The sequence below is a fragment of the Sphaerodactylus townsendi genome, linkage group LG03 (genome assembly GCF_021028975.2).
Source record: "Sphaerodactylus townsendi isolate TG3544 linkage group LG03, MPM_Stown_v2.3, whole genome shotgun sequence".
In the NCBI taxonomy this organism is placed as follows: Eukaryota; Metazoa; Chordata; class Lepidosauria; order Squamata; family Sphaerodactylidae; genus Sphaerodactylus; species Sphaerodactylus townsendi.
The window spans coordinates 26,536,629-26,555,203 of NC_059427.1; the positions used below are offsets into that span (position 1 = coordinate 26,536,629).

At 57.0% G+C, this 18,575-nt stretch overlaps 1 protein-coding gene across 4 annotated transcripts in view; it reads right to left on the minus strand.

The window, feature by feature from the left end:
• Positions 1 to 18,575, minus strand: part of FHIT (fragile histidine triad diadenosine triphosphatase) — a 1,529,347-nt gene that overhangs the window by 923,954 nt on the left and 586,818 nt on the right. For 3 of the 4 annotated variants that reach the window (XM_048490109.1, XM_048490111.1, XM_048490112.1), the window contains exon 4: positions 1,764 to 1,892. In XM_048490109.1, coding sequence (XP_048346066.1) covers positions 1,764 to 1,866 — 103 coding nt within the window. In that variant the 5' untranslated portion in view covers positions 1,867 to 1,892. The remainder of the gene's footprint in view (positions 1 to 1,763; positions 1,893 to 18,575) is intronic. The other variant, XM_048490110.1, reaches the window with a different exon arrangement.

The following is an 18,575-nucleotide window of genomic DNA, read 5'->3' on the forward strand; positions in this document are numbered from 1 at the left end:
GCAGCATCACATACATTTCCCTAAAGGAAATCCAGTCTGTTGCACTTGTTGTTAGAGAACCTAGGACTAGGACCTTGGAGACATATGTTTCCAAGTCCCCAGTGTTCTCTAATGACTTACATGTGATATGACTGGGGTAGAGCCAGTGGTGGGATTCAGCAGGTTCGCACCACTTTGGCAGAACTGGTTGTTAAAATGGTGCTTGTAAACAACCAATTGTTAAATTATTTGAATCCCACTCCCGGAACCGGTTGCTAAATTATTTGAACCCCACCACTGGCTACAGCCAAGCTTGCAAACACTGCTTAAGAACCACCAACACATAAGGCTGTTTGACTGAAGCCTTTTATCAGTTTCTGACCATTTCAAAGGCCCCTTCCGCACACGCAAAATAATGCGTTTTCAAACCACTTTCACAACTGTTTGCAAGTGGATTTTGCCATTCTGCACAGCTTCAAAGAGCACTGAAAGCAGTTTGAAAGTGCATTATTCTGCATGTGCAGAATGAGCCAAAGTCTTGTTGCTGACTTCTATGAGCATTAAGCACCCTTGGAAAGAAGGACCTATAGTTACCTATAGACCTATTTGTGCAGTTGGGATCTCATAACGTTTCCAGGGCCATTGAAGAAACAGCTAAGAATGATATTTCCAAGGCCTTTTTTAAACCGCTACTGGTGGATCTTTTGTGGCACGGGGAAAGACAATGGGACTTCATTCTATGCAGCAGCAACAGAAGGTGGAGTGGATGAGTCTCCTTTCCCAGCATGCAGCAGCAGCAGCCGGTGACCCCATGTGGTTGAAAAAACACAGGGACCGTTCTGAAGTGATCAAATTCATCCCTCCTCCACCAGCCATGCTTTTGAGGCTGCATTGATGGACGACATGGAGAGGGCTGATTGCTGTGATTTACCCATCTGTACACATCCCCTAATCTTGACCAGTGTCCTTTGGAGTCTCAGGGGCACATGCCTGGGGGAATGGGAACATGTGGGGAAATCCACTGCTTTCCCTTGGAGCTGCACATGATTAGGTCCAGTATGATGCACTTTTTAGAATGCTGGTCTGTGGAGATCTGAGTTCAAATCTCTACCTCATCATGAATGTTACTGGGTGATTCCCAGTGGACAAAAGACAGGACAGAAATGTGAATATTAATTATGAAGTCAATAATTATGATTTCCCCTTGTTATACACAGCTCTCTTTTCCCACAAGTCTCAGTAGATGATATACCCAGTTGCACGCCAGAAAGAAGCAAGGACGTGCAACTTTAAGACCAGCACAGCCGGCACTGTAATACAGGCCCACTGCATTTTAATTCAAACACCGTACCTCATCGACCATTTGCGTGGGCCAAAATGCTGGAGAACATATTAGTAAAATTCGACTGCACCACAGAGCCAATAATATAACAGTTAAAACAGCAGTATCTTCAATACACTTTAAAGATGCCTTTTTTAAAAAAAAGAAAAGAAAGAAAAGTAGCACCTGTTTGTTTATACATCTTCTGTGGTGAAAAGGTCAGTAGAAAATTCACCTCTAAGGTCACTGTTGCTAAGCAACCACTCTCAGAAGTTCTGCAACACCGATCAAGCATATTATGCTCCACGGACTGGCTTCAGAATAAATATGAGTAACATCTTACCTGTTCGTCAACATGAGGAGAGAGATGGCTTCCGCGTCTTCTCGAGGAGTGCCGAGCGCCCCTTGATGTCTTTTCTGGAAACTATGTTTTTTTTAAAGTAAAAAAATGAAAAAAGGATACGTCCTGGGACCACCGGCTTCCTATTCACGAGTGCAAAGGACAGCTCCGTCTTCAGAAACACGACAGAAGGCTTGATGAGATGCTGGCCGAATCGAAGTGACATGTTAAAATCTCTCCAAGCAGGACCTGCTGAAGAGAATAAAATCGGTCACATCACTGAATGGGATTTTTCCACAGATTCAAACACAAGTAAGATCATTAACATCCCCGTGGAGAGCAAAATGTGTGCCAAGTCAGACTGGGTCTTTGCTGACCTCCAAGCAATCCTACTTTCCTGTCTTAACCTGGTTGATTTCTTAATGAATATTTGCACCACAGGCCAAATTGTGGTAGCTAGCAGTCAGTGTTCCATCCAATTTAGTTGACAATGTTTTGTATTTACAGCTGGGTAGTTTCTTTATGCCGTGGCAGGGTTTAACAAAAGTCTTGTGTCAGCCTTAGCCTCTTTAGCACGTCCTCATGAACTCCCTAGATTCAGGCCCTTCTGCACATGCAGAATAATGCTCTTTCACAATTGTTTGCAAGTGGATTTTGCTATTCCGCACAAAGTGCACTGAAAGTGGATTGAAAGTGCATTATTCTGCATGTGCGGAAGTTGCCACAGAGATCCATGGGTAGAGTCAAGGAGATGAAACCAGCATTCGCTGGAGCAACCCAGAACTCGAGTGGTTGCCCGCAAGCCAAATACTAGTAGAAGAATCTGCGGTTTTGAATTCTGTCCAAGCTCACTGTGATGCAGATTTTCCTTAGAAAGTGTAAACTCTAATGGGATATTGTCGAATATATACTCCACTTGCTCTCCACTCCTACCATCAGATCCTCTGAAGATGCCAGCCACAGATGCAGGCAAAACGTCAGGAGAGAATGCTGCTAGAACACGGCCATACAGCCTGGAAACCACACAGAACCTTAATGGCATAACTGACCAACCATAAACTTCCTAGGAATCACCAGGTAGGAAATTACAAATATGTATGACAGCTAGGGTTGCCAACCTCCAGGTCGTAGCTGAAGGGTCTCCCCTCCCTAAACCCCATCCTTCTCAGACTACACCTCCAACATTTCCAGGTATTTCCCAGCTCAGAGCTTCATGATGGCTTTAATATTCCTGTATATGGTATGTGCTGCCAAAATGCAAAGAAGTGAAAACCAGAGGTCTGCTTGTGGTTGTGAGGGTCAGTTTCCTATTTCCTAAAACTACTCAGTCAGACACAGGGGCTCAAGCAAATACCACCTGACCCAGTATTACTGATTTGCTTGCAAACATAGGTTTGTTTTGTTTTTCCCCAGAACTTACTGGTGTGGACAGGCACAATCTTCACCTGACATCCCTTTGGTCACCAGTTCAAGACCGACTGTTGGCTTGAGGTCTGACAGTCTTAAATGATAATGTGCGGCTGCCCAATAGAATTGCCAGCTCCAGCTGGAAAAAAAAGTCCTTAAAATTTGAGGGCAATGTCTAGGAAGGATGCAGTTTAGGGAGGGATTGGGAGCTCAGTTGGAATGTGACACCACATAATCTGCCCTCCATAAGTGCCATTGCCTCTACGGGAACTGATCCCTGTAGTCATTCCAGACCTCCAGACCCCACCAGGAAATTGGTAACCCTATTGCACAAGCCAGCACTTTGCAAGAAGATGCACTTTGGTTGCAGAAGCACAGAATGAGGAGGACTGTTCTGTTCTGGGTGATGCTTTCGTGCGCACACATTTTCACTGCTCAGGCGCAGCACGGAATAAAGGAAGGACAAAGAACTCAATTGTGCAGAAATAAGTGAAACATGTTTTTTTAATTAATTGTGAGATTCAGTTTATGGGATTAATAAAATCAAAAATCAACTGATGATGAGTGGTTTTGAAGGTTAAGGACTGTTAAAATAAGATCCAATGGACAATTCATGGACAATTGGAAACCCTTGATAGAATACCTAGACGAAACAGGGAAAAAATTGGTATTGGTTCTGTGAGTCAAGGACTGTTAAAATAAGATTCAATAGAGAAAAGTGAGACTGTCTATCAAAAATTTGTTACTACAAGATTTATGGACATATTCTTTTTAGCGCTTAATTGTTCTTTAGTTGTGTGATCTAATTTCATTATTATTTGTATGTATTGTATTGGTCCTTACAGCATAACTTTGTAACCCTCTGAAGTCTCAATTAGAAAGGAAACAGATACGAACAGCAGCCACTGCCTCACTCACCAGGTATTACTTAGCAGAGTTATACCCTTCTTAGCCCATTGATTCCAATGAATATAGAATGGGGTAACTCTTAGAATTGCACCGGGTCAGGATCAGTGGGGGAAGGAAAGGTGCAGGTCTTTCCTCCAAACTCTGAAATGAGGGGTATGAAATAGAAGACACTAGGGGCTTTTGTTTCCATTTTTTAAAAAGCCATCATAGAAACCTTTGTATCGCTATAGTGCCAGGCTCCTCAGCTTTTCACTCTAGTGGAAAGGAGGAAACAGAAGGAGCAATCATTTTAAAATGGGAATGTCAAAAAAGCCTGCATGGCCAGCAAGAAACCACTTTCTAACACTAAAGAACAGAGGGGAAGAGCTAACGCCTCAGAAATAGAAAAGAGCACCAGAGGCTGAGACCAAGCAGGCAGAAGTGGAGATGACGCTTCCCGCCACACATGGAAATAATGACCACTTCCAAAAGAAGCTTGATGACCTTGGGAATAAAAGCAGTTTCCTGTGCTTCTATAGGGGCATCACAAGCGGTGACCTAGCGCTGTTTATTCTAACTATTCAGATGAATCATTAGGGGCTACCATGCCTGTGGGTTCTCAGCCTGTTTAATGGTGGTTCTGAGATTCAGGGAAGGGGAAGATACATAATCAAACCCTTTTCTCCTGAGTGCAGTAATTTTGGGGAGTTTTTACAAGGCAACAGATACTGAGAGGAATGTGAGGCGAGGTTAACATCGTGTTTAAGAGATTCACCATTCGTACAACATGTATCTTTTAATGCACTGGCATATCTGAAGGAAAAAAATTTGGCTGAAGTTAAAACCACAGCAAGGATCGCATCTCCCCGTACTGCCTTACTAGGGCCCTCCGCTCTACGGAGGAGCGGTTGCTGGAAATCCCTGGCCCAAAAAAGATCCGGCTGGCGTCAACAAGGGCCAGAGCTTTACTGCCCTGGCCCCTACCTGGTGGAACAGGCTCCCTAAGGAGACCAGGGCCCTGCGGGACCTTCAGAGTTTCCGCAGGGCCTGCAAAACGGACCTGTTCCGCCAGGCTTTTGGCCAGCCGGGATGACCATACCATCTTGGTCTCCCATGGGTGGGAATGGGGTTGGGATAAGTCGCCATCTGCAAATTTTAAATTGTTTAAATTCTATGAATTTAATATTGTTATAGATGTTTTTTACATTTGTATTTATTTGATGTTGATGTACACCGCCCTGAGCCCTCCGGGGGAGGGCGATTTAAAAATGGAATGAAATAAACAAACAAACAAACAAACAAACAAACAAACAAACAAACAAATAGGTAGGTAGGTAGGTAGGTAGGTAGGTAGGTAGGTAGGTAGGTAGGTAGGTAGGTAGGTAGGTAGGTAGGTCTGGAACAGGTCAACTTGTTTGTTCAATGTGGAAGAGTACTAACAGTGCTTAAGAAACATACGTCAAAGATGACGGCAGCCCACGGATCTATATGCTATTAAATTATGTGTAGTTGTAAATATCAGATACATAGTTAACTATTGGCATTTACTGGTGATTCTTAACATACCCAAGGGGAACATTAGGTAATTCTGATATTTACCATTAAACATCAATATTAGCTGGGCATTTTCAGCAAAAGTTACCCTAATTTATATTGCTAGTAAAATACATTTACCAGTTTATATGTTAAATATCACAGATTTGATTCTGTGTTTGGGACTTCCCTTTACAAACCATCAGGTGTGCTGAGAGCCGCTTAGCATTTTACAGGATGAAATCCAAACTGAATTGAAAAATGTGTAAGTGATGTGTTGGATAAGGGTAAGGGTAAGAAGAATAATTGCAACTAGTCACATAAACATAATTACATATTGTTAAACTGGGTGGTAACTGTACTGAGAATTTTCCTCAAAAGCATCTACAATCAACACAGTGAATGGAGTCTTCTGGAGTTCCTCTCTTCTTCACCAGCCGAGGAAGACAGCATGAAGGAACCATGCCTCAAGGTGATCCTAATTCTCCAAACATTACATGAACAACACATGGGTTCAAATTTAAATAAGCAGTCACTACGAATGAACCATGGCCTTAGATATCTCCACACCTGTCTCCACACCAATGCACAGAGCATGGGAAATAAAGAAGACAAACTTGAACTCTTGTTATACAATGGAAAGGCATTGCAATCACCAGGCCTCATCAGGCGCCATCCCTAAATCAGCAGGTATTTCCCAATCCAGAGCTAATAACTCTAAGTAAATCCTGAGCCGAGACCTATCAGTGTGTGAGAGGTGGTAGAGATGTTAGTGGAAGGGAAGAACTGCCGAGTCCTGATGATAAAGGCATGGCTTGACGTGCAGTGATTCTTGATCACCAAATTAATACAGTAATTGTCACTAGGCATGGAGCAGATATGCTTCTCTTTGGCCCCTTCCACATGAGCCAATAAACACTGGGGTAGGACGCTAAATAACCCGTTTTGGGAGGGGACTTTGCACAGATCCTAACCCCTAAACAATTCTGCTCCATGTTATTTCCCGCAACCCAGGTTTTTCCCGCAAACCCAGGTTTTCGCCATGGTGCATGCCTGGGGTGTTGTGCCCCCCCAACCTGTTGACACTACGCCACTGGGTCCATAGTTTGGACTACCAAACTAAAGAAGCGATCCTTTTCAGAAAAAATCCCAGGTTGCAGCCACTTGCGAGTGAACAACCAGGCAGGAGGTGCTTTATTTGCCCCCCTTTTCCTCTTAAAAACAAATTTGCGGCTTGCTTCCGCGAAGCTATGCATGTGCAGATGGTCGCATTGTGGAAGGCATGGCTGCGGGGGTTCATTTGTTCATGCCTGCATGCAACACATGGGTGGGAAATAATTTTTTAAAAATAGATGCGGCTCGATGCAAAGGCATGACAGCAACCCCGGATTGTTTCTGTGGGCTCCGATTGCTGCCTGCATGGATGCATGTGAACGCAAAAACAGGAAAACGGGTTTCTTTATCCCAACTGCAACCCATTATACATTTGCTGTGCGGAAGGGGCCTTACAGTGCTATCTAAAGAACATTTTCCTCAGAATAAGGCTTGAATTGGATTCTGAGCAGAACCATTAGGATGGATCTGTAAAGTAGCCAGGGAACTCACGTGATAAAAAGGTGATGGGAGAGGGGCATTAATTCGTAGAAGTGAACAAATCAATAGTTATCTTGGGGATTCTTGATCTCAGGCCATCCTGCCTCCACACAGAATATTTTCCCCCAAAGACACTTTACCCTCGTTGACAAGGAACACTGATTAATCATTATGCACTATTTAAATTACCCTTTTCTGCCCTTTACAAAAGGGGGATGTTTTCAGTATGTCTGCGCCATCCACTAAATGCTGGTTCTATAATGCAGCAGTGATAACTAATTAATATTCCATTCTATGATACAGCAGACATAATTAATTAATATTCAGCAATTGTGTCACTCAGAGAATGTTTTAAACAAATAAAAAAAACCTTGCCCATACCACAAGGACGGTGACAATTCACCAACGCCCAGTGATGAGCAAACTCCCCTCCACTCAGTTCAAGACTGAGTTCAGTAAACAGATCCTTTTCCAAAACGAACAACCCCAAAATATTTTTTCTGAGTCTAGTTTTTAATTCAGACCCTATAGTGCTTTTCCTGACTGCATCAGGAGAATGGCAGTGGACTCATGAGCACTTTCTTCACCTTTACCCCCAGCAATATCCTTTAGTGAGTGAGTCCTTAAATGTACCTGAAGACAGGGGCAGAGCAGTAGCAGCAATGGGTAGGGTGATATGGAGGCTTCCTTCCCTGCAAAGGCAGTTTCTCCAGTACTAGCAGGTACTAGCAGGAGCAGCAGTGGCGTAGGAGGTTAAGAGCTCGTGTATTTAATCTGGAGGAACCGGGTTTGATTCCCAGCTCTGCCACCTGAACTGTAGAGGCTTATCTGGGGAATTCAGATTAGCCTGTACACTTCCACACATGCCAGCTGGGTGATCTTGGGCGAATCACAGCTTCTCGGAGCTCTCTCAGCCCCACCCACCTCACAGGGTGTTTGTTGTGAAGGGGGAAGGGCAAGGAGATTGTAAGCCCCTTTGAGTCTCCTACAGGAGAGAAAGGGGGATATAAATCCAAACTCCTCCTCTTCTTCTTCTTCTTCTTCTTCTTCTCCTCCTCCTCCTCCTCCTCCTCCTCCTCCTCCTCCTCCTCCTCTTCTTCTTCTTCTTCTTCTACTGTGACATGTAGTTTCAAGCATAGCTCACGTCCATACAGGGGCGGAGCAAGGGGGAACTAAATTCAGGGCATGCGCATGCCCTGCGCTCCTGCCTCCCGCCCTGGAATGCCTCTGTCACACCCTCGCCATGGTGCATGCCTGGGGTGTTGTGCCCCCCCAACCTGTTGACACTACGCCACTGGGTCCATAGTTTGGACTACCAACAGCGGAGAAGGGGGAAGAAGAAGAGAAAGAAAGAAGAAGCTGCATTTGGTGGCAGCGTTTGGATTTCTATTTTACTTGTCTGAACCATAAGAAGTCTCAAAGCAGCTTCCAAACTCCTTTCCTTCCTCTCCCCACAGCAGACACCATGTGAGGTACATGGGGCTGAGAGAACTGTGACTGGCCCAAGGTCACCCAGCAGGCTTACTGTGGTTCACTAGATTAGAGCCCACAGCTTCTAACTACTAGAGAGTGTTCTGCCCTTTTAACTGTGGCTTAATATGTGGCAATGGGTAGTTGAATCTTTTCATGGTACTGTGACACAGGTGTCAAACTCGCGGCCCTCCAGATGTTATGGACTACACTTCCCATCATCCCCTGACAGCATGATGCTGGCAGGGGATGATGGGAACTGTAGTCCATAACATCTGGAGGGCCATGAGTTTGACACCTATGTACTGTGATAAATAACATCACCAGTTGAATGACATCTTATTACGCTCTTATTACATTGCTGACACAGATTTTTCCCCCTCTCCTGATAGTTAGCAGTTATATACACAGTGGGCATCAAGAAACACTGGACAACTGTTTTCTAGGTTCCTTGGGACCTGGGGACATTGCTATAGCTAGCGTGATTCCAGAAGTGCCTTTGTACCTGCTTATAAAAAAAATCAAAGGGAGAATTTGCGACATTGCCATTATTAACCTCAGGGTTTTTGCCCAGTCTTGGAGCTCTTAAACAGAATCACATGGTTGTGATGCACTGTATTACTGCAGTGGGAAGATTAGGGGTGGGTGGGCAGGGAGAGTAACATGGTTGAATCCTCCCACAAATAAAATATAGTCTGTGCATGAAAATATTTTTTTAACTCCATCCTTCCTCTAAGGAAATGGCAAATGTGATCCCTCCCACACACGCATGAGGTAAGTTAGCCTAGCAGTGGTGGCGAACCAATGGCACTCCAGATGTTCATGGACTACAATTCTCATCAGCCACTGCCAGCATGGCCAATTGGCCATGCTGGCAGGGGCTGATGGGAATTGCAGTTCATGAACATCTGGAGTGTCACAGGTTTGCCACCACAGGCCTACAGGTTAGTGATTGGTCCAAACTGAAGTGGTAAACTTCACAGGCAGAAATTTTATTTGCTTGTCTGAGAGATGAGGTTGCCAGCACTGTGCTGGGAAATTCCTGGAGATTTCAGGTTGGAGCCAGGGGAGGGCAGGTTTGGGGGAAGGGAGGGACCTCAGTAGAGTATAGCACCATAGAGTCAATCCTCCATTATCTCCAGGACAACTGTCATCTGCAAGTTAGTTTTAATTTCTTTTCTTTTTTGGAACTGAAATACAGATCGAGCATTTCCACTTTAATAGCGATTATTTTGTTCTCCATATTTGTTGGAATATTCTTAGTAAGATTTTGATAGACCCCATTTCTATCAAAAAGTAAGATTTTGATAGACTCCATTTCATATTTCATGTACTTTAGGTGATTTGTTTCTCCAAATTGCTTTCAGTGTAGCCTTGACTTCACTCCCTAAAACTGAAGGTTCTTCTTCAAAAGATTGTTCTTGGGAGGAATTTGTAATCTCCTCATCTCTTCAGTATAATTTGTCAGTGCACTGTTCCCATCTTTTCCTAATTTTGTCTTGTTCATTTAATGTATTTCCATGCTGATCTTTCAGCATGCCTATCCTTGCTTTAAATTTTCGTTTAATTTCTTGTGGAGCGGATCTTGTGCTCTTCCTTTTTTGATGGTCTCTTCTATTTCTTTACACTGCTTGTTATACTAGTTCTCTTGGTAGCTACATGCAAGTTATTAGAATGCTGCATTTAGACTTCTGATTCTGTTTCTATAACCTTTTACTTTAGCTTCTCATCCGTCAGGAGTTTCATCAGTCAGCCATTGAAGGCTTTCATTTCTTTAGGCTACAGGAATAATCTTTGTGCATTCTTCCTTGATAATATCTCTGGTTTCAACCCATTGTTGAAATCAGTTCACGTTTGCTTCAACTTAGTAATGCAAAACTGTTCTTTACATGGTCTTTAAACTCTTCAGGAATGTTGTTTAGATTGTACTTTGGCACTCAGAATGTTTTGGTGTTTTTCTTCAGCTTAATTCTAATTTTTAATATTAATAATCCATAGCCTGCACCACAGTAAACCTTAAGCTGCGACCTTATTTTAGCAGCAAGAATAGAGATTCTCCATCTTCTACTTCTGGCTATGTAATACAATGGATTTCTATATTGGTCATCCGGTGATGTTCATGTATACAATTGTCTGTCTGGTTGCCTGAAACATGTTCACAATGAACAAATTGTTGTCTTCACAACATTAGATGAGTTATTCTCCTGTTTCATTTCGTCCTCTTAGGCCACGATATGTGATTCTGCTTACTTTCCTACTGGTGTGTTCCACTTACCTATCAGCACATCTTGCTTAAGTTTAATTTCATCCAGAACACTTGCGAAGAAGCTTTCAATTTCTTCCCCTTCAGCATCTGTAGCTGGGGTGTAAACTTGAATGATGGTTACGTTGATAGGCTTTCCATGAAGACTGAATGATATTACTCTGTCAGACTGTGCATTATAGCCCCTGACTGCTTATGGTATCACAGCAACTGTGTTCCTTCTGTGTTAGTCATTTCTAGAGTAAAACAGACTGTATTTTCCAAACTGAAAACATCCTAATCCAGTTTACTTTAGTTCACTCACTCCCAGGATTGCAATGTTTGCACACACCATTTTTCATGTTATGATTTTGAGCTTACCTCAGTTCATTTTTCTCACATTCCACATTCTTATTATATGCATTGAACAGTTTTAGACTTTCCTTTTGCATCCATTCACTCGGAATGTACAGTATACATAAGTGTAGTCAGAAGAATGCCAGAAAAGAGTTTGCCAGTGTTACCTTTGTGTTTCTTTCCTTCTGCAGTGGGGACACTGAGACGTATGACATCAGAACAGCTAGCTGAGTTTTGCCCCATGGTATCACAAGGCTCAAACTTTCCTTTTCCAATACAGGAAGTGTGGCAGGAGAGCTCAACAGGTGGTCACAGCACTCACCTGTCCAATACTTAAGTTGTGGTGTTTGAAACAACAATGATATTCTTAATACTTTTTATGGAGCTTTTATGATCTGGAACAAGGAGGGGGGGGAAAGCTTTTAAAGCAACCATCTGACAATCTTGGCAACTGTGCTGATATTTGACCACAACAGATGTCTCCAATCTGCAGAGGTTTACAAATTTACCTTAATCAGGCTTGTGAATATTTGTTATTTGCAAAGCTTGGGCTTATTGGTATCCATAAATCTCTTCAAGAACCCCTTAATTGGTTTTAAGGATTAAGCTCAGGGGCTCAATGCCAAGCTTTAACGCAGGGTTGAATTTTCAGCAGACAAAAAAGGCATTCACCCAATTTTCACAATAGGCCCCAACATTTTCACAATAGGTCTCGACATTTCTTTTGCTCACCAACCGTAACATGCTACCTTGCTTTTCCTCTGCCAAGGGACAAGTTAAGTAGGTTGTTTTATGTCAAAGCATAATTGCGCAGAATGCAAGCATGCATTCCATAGTACCCTGGAATACTTTTGTAAGCTCACTTATACTTAACTTAAGCACTGTCAGACTGCCACCTCTCCAGAGAACAGAAACATGCTCCAGCATTACTTCATAACTCTAAAACATTCACACAGCTTTGTATTGTTTGTTTCATTGTGTACAGCCAATAAAACCAATGAGAAACTATAAAATAGTCTTTGCACTTATTTAAATGTTTGTATCCTGCTTTTCAGCCGCAAGTTTATTTACTATTTGTTTGACTTCACTTTAAAAACATCTCAAGTTGCCCTTCTCCATAAGGCAGAGAACAGTAAAACCATTAAAGCAAAATTAAAAACACATATAAACGTCTCAAAACAATTGGCACCAAACATGTAAATTGAACAGGAGGAAAGGTCAGTGAGAATCACCGAGGAAACATCAGACAAAACAAAAAAGGTCTTCACCCGCTGGTTGAAGATAATAGATAGGGATAAATGAACACCCCTGAGGAGAGAATATCATAATTCTCAGTTGCTTTTTATATATGAGTTTACTAACTATAAAGGGAGATACGTGGAGACAAAATAAGGAAATCCGTTCTTTCCTGTTACACATCTACATTACTGTAAGTTTGGTTACATCTTGGTGCCTTACTGCTGTCTCGTGCTTTTTAATACTTTTTATGGAGAAACAGAGGCCGTTTCTGCACAGCCATGCTGGGGGTTGGGTTGGCATACATGACGGCGACCCAATCCCCCCCAGGACCGTTCGCACGAACGGTCCCAGTAACTACCGGGAAGACAGCGCCGCATTGCGCCATCACCCGATCGACGTACCTTCCCTGCGACCGTCCGGCACGTCGCCTCCCCCACCCCCCCCCCCCCCCACCCCCCCCCCCCACCCCCCCCCCCCCCCCCCACCCCCCCACCCCCCCCACCCCCCCCCCCCCCCCCCCCCCCCCCCCCCCCCCCCCCCCCCCCCCCACCCCCCCCCCCCCCCACCCCCCCCCCCCCCCCCCCCCCCCCCCCCCCACCCCCCCCCCCCCCCACCCCCCCCCCCCCCCACCCCCCCCCCCCCCCACCCCCCCCCCCCCCCACCCCCCCCCCCCCCCACCCCCCCCCCCCCCCACCCCCCCCCCCCCCCACCCCCCCCCCCCCCCACCCCCCCCCCCCCCCACCCCCCCCCCCCCCCACCCCCCCCCCCCCCCACCCCCCCCCCCCCCCACCCCCCCCCCCCCCCACCCCCCCCCCCCCCCACCCCCCCCCCCCCCCACCCCCCCCCCCCCCCACCCCCCCCCCCCCCCACCCCCCCCCCCCCCCACCCCCCCCCCCCCCCACCCCCCCCCCCCCCCACCCCCCCCCCCCCCCACCCCCCCCCCCCCCCACCCCCCCCCCCCCCCACCCCCCCCCCCCCCCACCCCCCCCCCCCCCCACCCCCCCCCCCCCCCACCCCCCCCCCCCCCCACCCCCCCCCCCCCCCACCCCCCCCCCCCCCCACCCCCCCCCCCCCCCACCCCCCCCCCCCCCCACCCCCCCCCCCCCCCACCCCCCCCCCCCCCCACCCCCCCCCCCCCCCACCCCCCCCCCCCCCCACCCCCCCCCCCCCCCACCCCCCCCCCCCCCCACCCCCCCCCCCCCCCACCCCCCCCCCCCCCCACCCCCCCCCCCCCCCACCCCCCCCCCCCCCCACCCCCCCCCCCCCCCACCCCCCCCCCCCCCCACCCCCCCCCCCCCCCACCCCCCCCCCCCCCCACCCCCCCCCCCCCCCACCCCCCCCCCCCCCCACCCCCCCCCCCCCCCACCCCCCCCCCCCCCCACCCCCCCCCCCCCCCACCCCCCCCCCCCCCCACCCCCCCCCCCCCCCACCCCCCCCCCCCCCCACCCCCCCCCCCCCCCACCCCCCCCCCCCCCCACCCCCCCCCCCCCCCACCCCCCCCCCCCCCCACCCCCCCCCCCCCCCACCCCCCCCCCCCCCCACCCCCCCCCCCCCCCACCCCCCCCCCCCCCCACCCCCCCCCCCCCCCACCCCCCCCCCCCCCCACCCCCCCCCCCCCCCACCCCCCCCCCCCCCCACCCCCCCCCCCCCCCACCCCCCCCCCCCCCCACCCCCCCCCCCCCCCACCCCCCCCCCCCCCCACCCCCCCCCCCCCCCACCCCCCCCCCCCCCCACCCCCCCCCCCCCCCACCCCCCCCCCCCCCCACCCCCCCCCCCCCCCACCCCCCCCCCCCCCCACCCCCCCCCCCCCCCACCCCCCCCCCCCCCCACCCCCCCCCCCCCCCACCCCCCCCCCCCCCCACCCCCCCCCCCCCCCACCCCCCCCCCCCCCCACCCCCCCCCCCCCCCACCCCCCCCCCCCCCCACCCCCCCCCCCCCCCACCCCCCCCCCCCCCCACCCCCCCCCCCCCCCACCCCCCCCCCCCCCCACCCCCCCCCCCCCCCACCCCCCCCCCCCCCCACCCCCCCCCCCCCCCACCCCCCCCCCCCCCCACCCCCCCCCCCCCCCACCCCCCCCCCCCCCCACCCCCCCCCCCCCCCACCCCCCCCCCCCCCCACCCCCCCCCCCCCCCACCCCCCCCCCCCCCCACCCCCCCCCCCCCCCACCCCCCCCCCCCCCCACCCCCCCCCCCCCCCACCCCCCCCCCCCCCCACCCCCCCCCCCCCCCACCCCCCCCCCCCCCCACCCCCCCCCCCCCCCACCCCCCCCCCCCCCCACCCCCCCCCCCCCCCACCCCCCCCCCCCCCCACCCCCCCCCCCCCCCACCCCCCCCCCCCCCCACCCCCCCCCCCCCCCACCCCCCCCCCCCCCCACCCCCCCCCCCCCCCACCCCCCCCCCCCCCCACCCCCCCCCCCCCCCACCCCCCCCCCCCCCCACCCCCCCCCCCCCCCACCCCCCCCCCCCCCCACCCCCCCCCCCCCCCACCCCCCCCCCCCCCCACCCCCCCCCCCCCCCACCCCCCCCCCCCCCCACCCCCCCCCCCCCCCACCCCCCCCCCCCCCCACCCCCCCCCCCCCCCACCCCCCCCCCCCCCCACCCCCCCCCCCCCCCACCCCCCCCCCCCCCCACCCCCCCCCCCCCCCACCCCCCCCCCCCCCCACCCCCCCCCCCCCCCACCCCCCCCCCCCCCCACCCCCCCCCCCCCCCACCCCCCCCCCCCCCCACCCCCCCCCCCCCCCACCCCCCCCCCCCCCCACCCCCCCCCCCCCCCACCCCCCCCCCCCCCCACCCCCCCCCCCCCCCACCCCCCCCCCCCCCCACCCCCCCCCCCCCCCACCCCCCCCCCCCCCCACCCCCCCCCCCCCCCACCCCCCCCCCCCCCCACCCCCCCCCCCCCCCACCCCCCCCCCCCCCCACCCCCCCCCCCCCCCACCCCCCCCCCCCCCCACCCCCCCCCCCCCCCACCCCCCCCCCCCCCCACCCCCCCCCCCCCCCACCCCCCCCCCCCCCCACCCCCCCCCCCCCCCACCCCCCCCCCCCCCCACCCCCCCCCCCCCCCACCCCCCCCCCCCCCCACCCCCCCCCCCCCCCACCCCCCCCCCCCCCCACCCCCCCCCCCCCCCACCCCCCCCCCCCCCCACCCCCCCCCCCCCCCACCCCCCCCCCCCCCCACCCCCCCCCCCCCCCACCCCCCCCCCCCCCCACCCCCCCCCCCCCCCACCCCCCCCCCCCCCCACCCCCCCCCCCCCCCACCCCCCCCCCCCCCCACCCCCCCCCCCCCCCACCCCCCCCCCCCCCCACCCCCCCCCCCCCCCACCCCCCCCCCCCCCCACCCCCCCCCCCCCCCACCCCCCCCCCCCCCCACCCCCCCCCCCCCCCACCCCCCCCCCCCCCCACCCCCCCCCCCCCCCACCCCCCCCCCCCCCCACCCCCCCCCCCCCCCACCCCCCCCCCCCCCCACCCCCCCCCCCCCCCACCCCCCCCCCCCCCCACCCCCCCCCCCCCCCACCCCCCCCCCCCCCCACCCCCCCCCCCCCCCACCCCCCCCCCCCCCCACCCCCCCCCCCCCCCACCCCCCCCCCCCCCCACCCCCCCCCCCCCCCACCCCCCCCCCCCCCCACCCCCCCCCCCCCCCACCCCCCCCCCCCCCCACCCCCCCCCCCCCCCACCCCCCCCCCCCCCCACCCCCCCCCCCCCCCACCCCCCCCCCCCCCCACCCCCCCCCCCCCCCACCCCCCCCCCCCCCCACCCCCCCCCCCCCCCACCCCCCCCCCCCCCCACCCCCCCCCCCCCCCACCCCCCCCCCCCCCCACCCCCCCCCCCCCCCACCCCCCCCCCCCCCCACCCCCCCCCCCCCCCACCCCCCCCCCCCCCCACCCCCCCCCCCCCCCACCCCCCCCCCCCCCCACCCCCCCCCCCCCCCACCCCCCCCCCCCCCCACCCCCCCCCCCCCCCACCCCCCCCCCCCCCCACCCCCCCCCCCCCCCACCCCCCCCCCCCCCCACCCCCCCCCCCCCCCACCCCCCCCCCCCCCCACCCCCCCCCCCCCCCACCCCCCCCCCCCCCCACCCCCCCCCCCCCCCACCCCCCCCCCCCCCCACCCCCCCCCCCCCCCACCCCCCCCCCCCCCCACCCCCCCCCCCCCCCACCCCCCCCCCCCCCCACCCCCCCCCCCCCCCACCCCCCCCCCCCCCCACCCCCCCCCCCCCCCACCCCCCCCCCCCCCCACCCCCCCCCCCCCCCACCCCCCCCCCCCCCCACCCCCCCCCCCCCCCACCCCCCCCCCCCCCCACCCCCCCCCCCCCCCACCCCCCCCCCCCCCCACCCCCCCCCCCCCCCACCCCCCCCCCCCCCCACCCCCCCCCCCCCCCACCCCCCCCCCCCCCCACCCCCCCCCCCCCCCACCCCCCCCCCCCCCCACCCCCCCCCCCCCCCACCCCCCCCCCCCCCCACCCCCCCCCCCCCCCACCCCCCCCCCCCCCCACCCCCCCCCCCCCCCACCCCCCCCCCCCCCCACCCCCCCCCCCCCCCACCCCCCCCCCCCCCCACCCCCCCCCCCCCCCACCCCCCCCCCCCCCCACCCCCCCCCCCCCCCACCCCCCCCCCCCCCCACCCCCCCCCCCCCCCACCCCCCCCCCCCCCCACCCCCCCCCCCCCCCACCCCCCCCCCCCCCCACCCCCCCCCCCCCCCACCCCCCCCCCCCCCCACCCCCCCCCCCCCCCACCCCCCCCCCCCCCCACCCCCCCCCCCCCCCACCCCCCCCCCCCCCCACCCCCCCCCCCCCCCACCCCCCCCCCCCCCCACCCCCCCCCCCCCCCACCCCCCCCCCCCCCCACCCCCCCCCCCCCCCACCCCCCCCCCCCCCCACCCCCCCCCCCCCCCACCCCCCCCCCCCCCCACCCCCCCCCCCCCCCACCCCCCCCCCCCCCCACCCCCCCCCCCCCCCACCCCCCCCCCCCCCCACCCCCCCCCCCCCCCACCCCCCCCCCCCCCCACCCCCCCCCCCCCCCACCCCCCCCCCCCCCCACCCCCCCCCCCCCCCACCCCCCCCCCCCCCCACCCCCCCCCCCCCCCACCCCCCCCCCCCCCCACCCCCCCCCCCCCCCACCCCCCCCCCCCCCCACCCCCCCCCCCCCCCACCCCCCCCCCCCCCCACCCCCCCCCCCCCCCACCCCCCCCCCCCCCCACCCCCCCCCCCCCCCACCCCCCCCCCCCCCCACCCCCCCCCCCCCCCACCCCCCCCCCCCCCCACCCCCCCCCCCCCCCACCCCCCCCCCCCCCCACCCCCCCCCCCCCCCACCCCCCCCCCCCCCCACCCCCCCCCCCCCCCACCCCCCCCCCCACCCACCCCCCACCACCCCCCCCCCCCCCCCCCCCCACCCGCCCCCCCCCCCACCCCCCCCCCCCCCCACCCCCCCCCCCCCCCACAAGTCCATAACATCTGGAGTGCCAAAGGTTCGCCACCACTGGTATAGGCTTTGGGTTCACGGCTGTGTGGCAAGTTTTGTGGTGCGCACGGAGATTATTGAGATTGCTGAGGCTGGATTAATATATAAACAACTGAGAAGATTTCTTTATTTACAGGTTGCTTTTAAAAGAGCAAGCCAGCAGCACAGGTGTCTAGGAAGAGCAAGCCGACACCTGGCTAAGGCACAAGAATTTAAACTGGTATCAGAGGTGTAGCTAGGGAAAATGGAGCCCATGTCAAAATCTGAGACAGGCATTTGAGGGTGCCTGTCAGGGTAGCAATGTTCAAGCTAACAGTACCAAAATTTCAGGCTATCTTCAGGAGACTCTCCTGATGATACCACCCCCCCCCCCCCCCACCCCCCCCCCCCCCCACCCCCCCCCCCCCCCCCCCCCCCCCCCCCCCACCCCCCCCCCCCCCCACCCCCCCCCCCCCCCACTGGTATAGGCTTTGGGTTCACTGCTTTGAGGTAAGCCTTATGGTACGAAGAGATGATTGAGATCGCTGAGGCTGGATAAATATATAAGCAGCTAAAGATTTATTTCTTTAAAGGTTGGTATTCAAGGAAAAAAATCAGCAACACAGCTCTCCGGGCAGACAAAGTGGAAAACTGACGGAGACACCAAAATTTAAACTGGTTGTGATTTCAGGGAGTAGTTCAACTTTTCTCCAATGCTTTCAGGCACAAAAAGGCTTCTACTGACTAGCCACTCAGTTGGATCCTGTGGGCTTATCT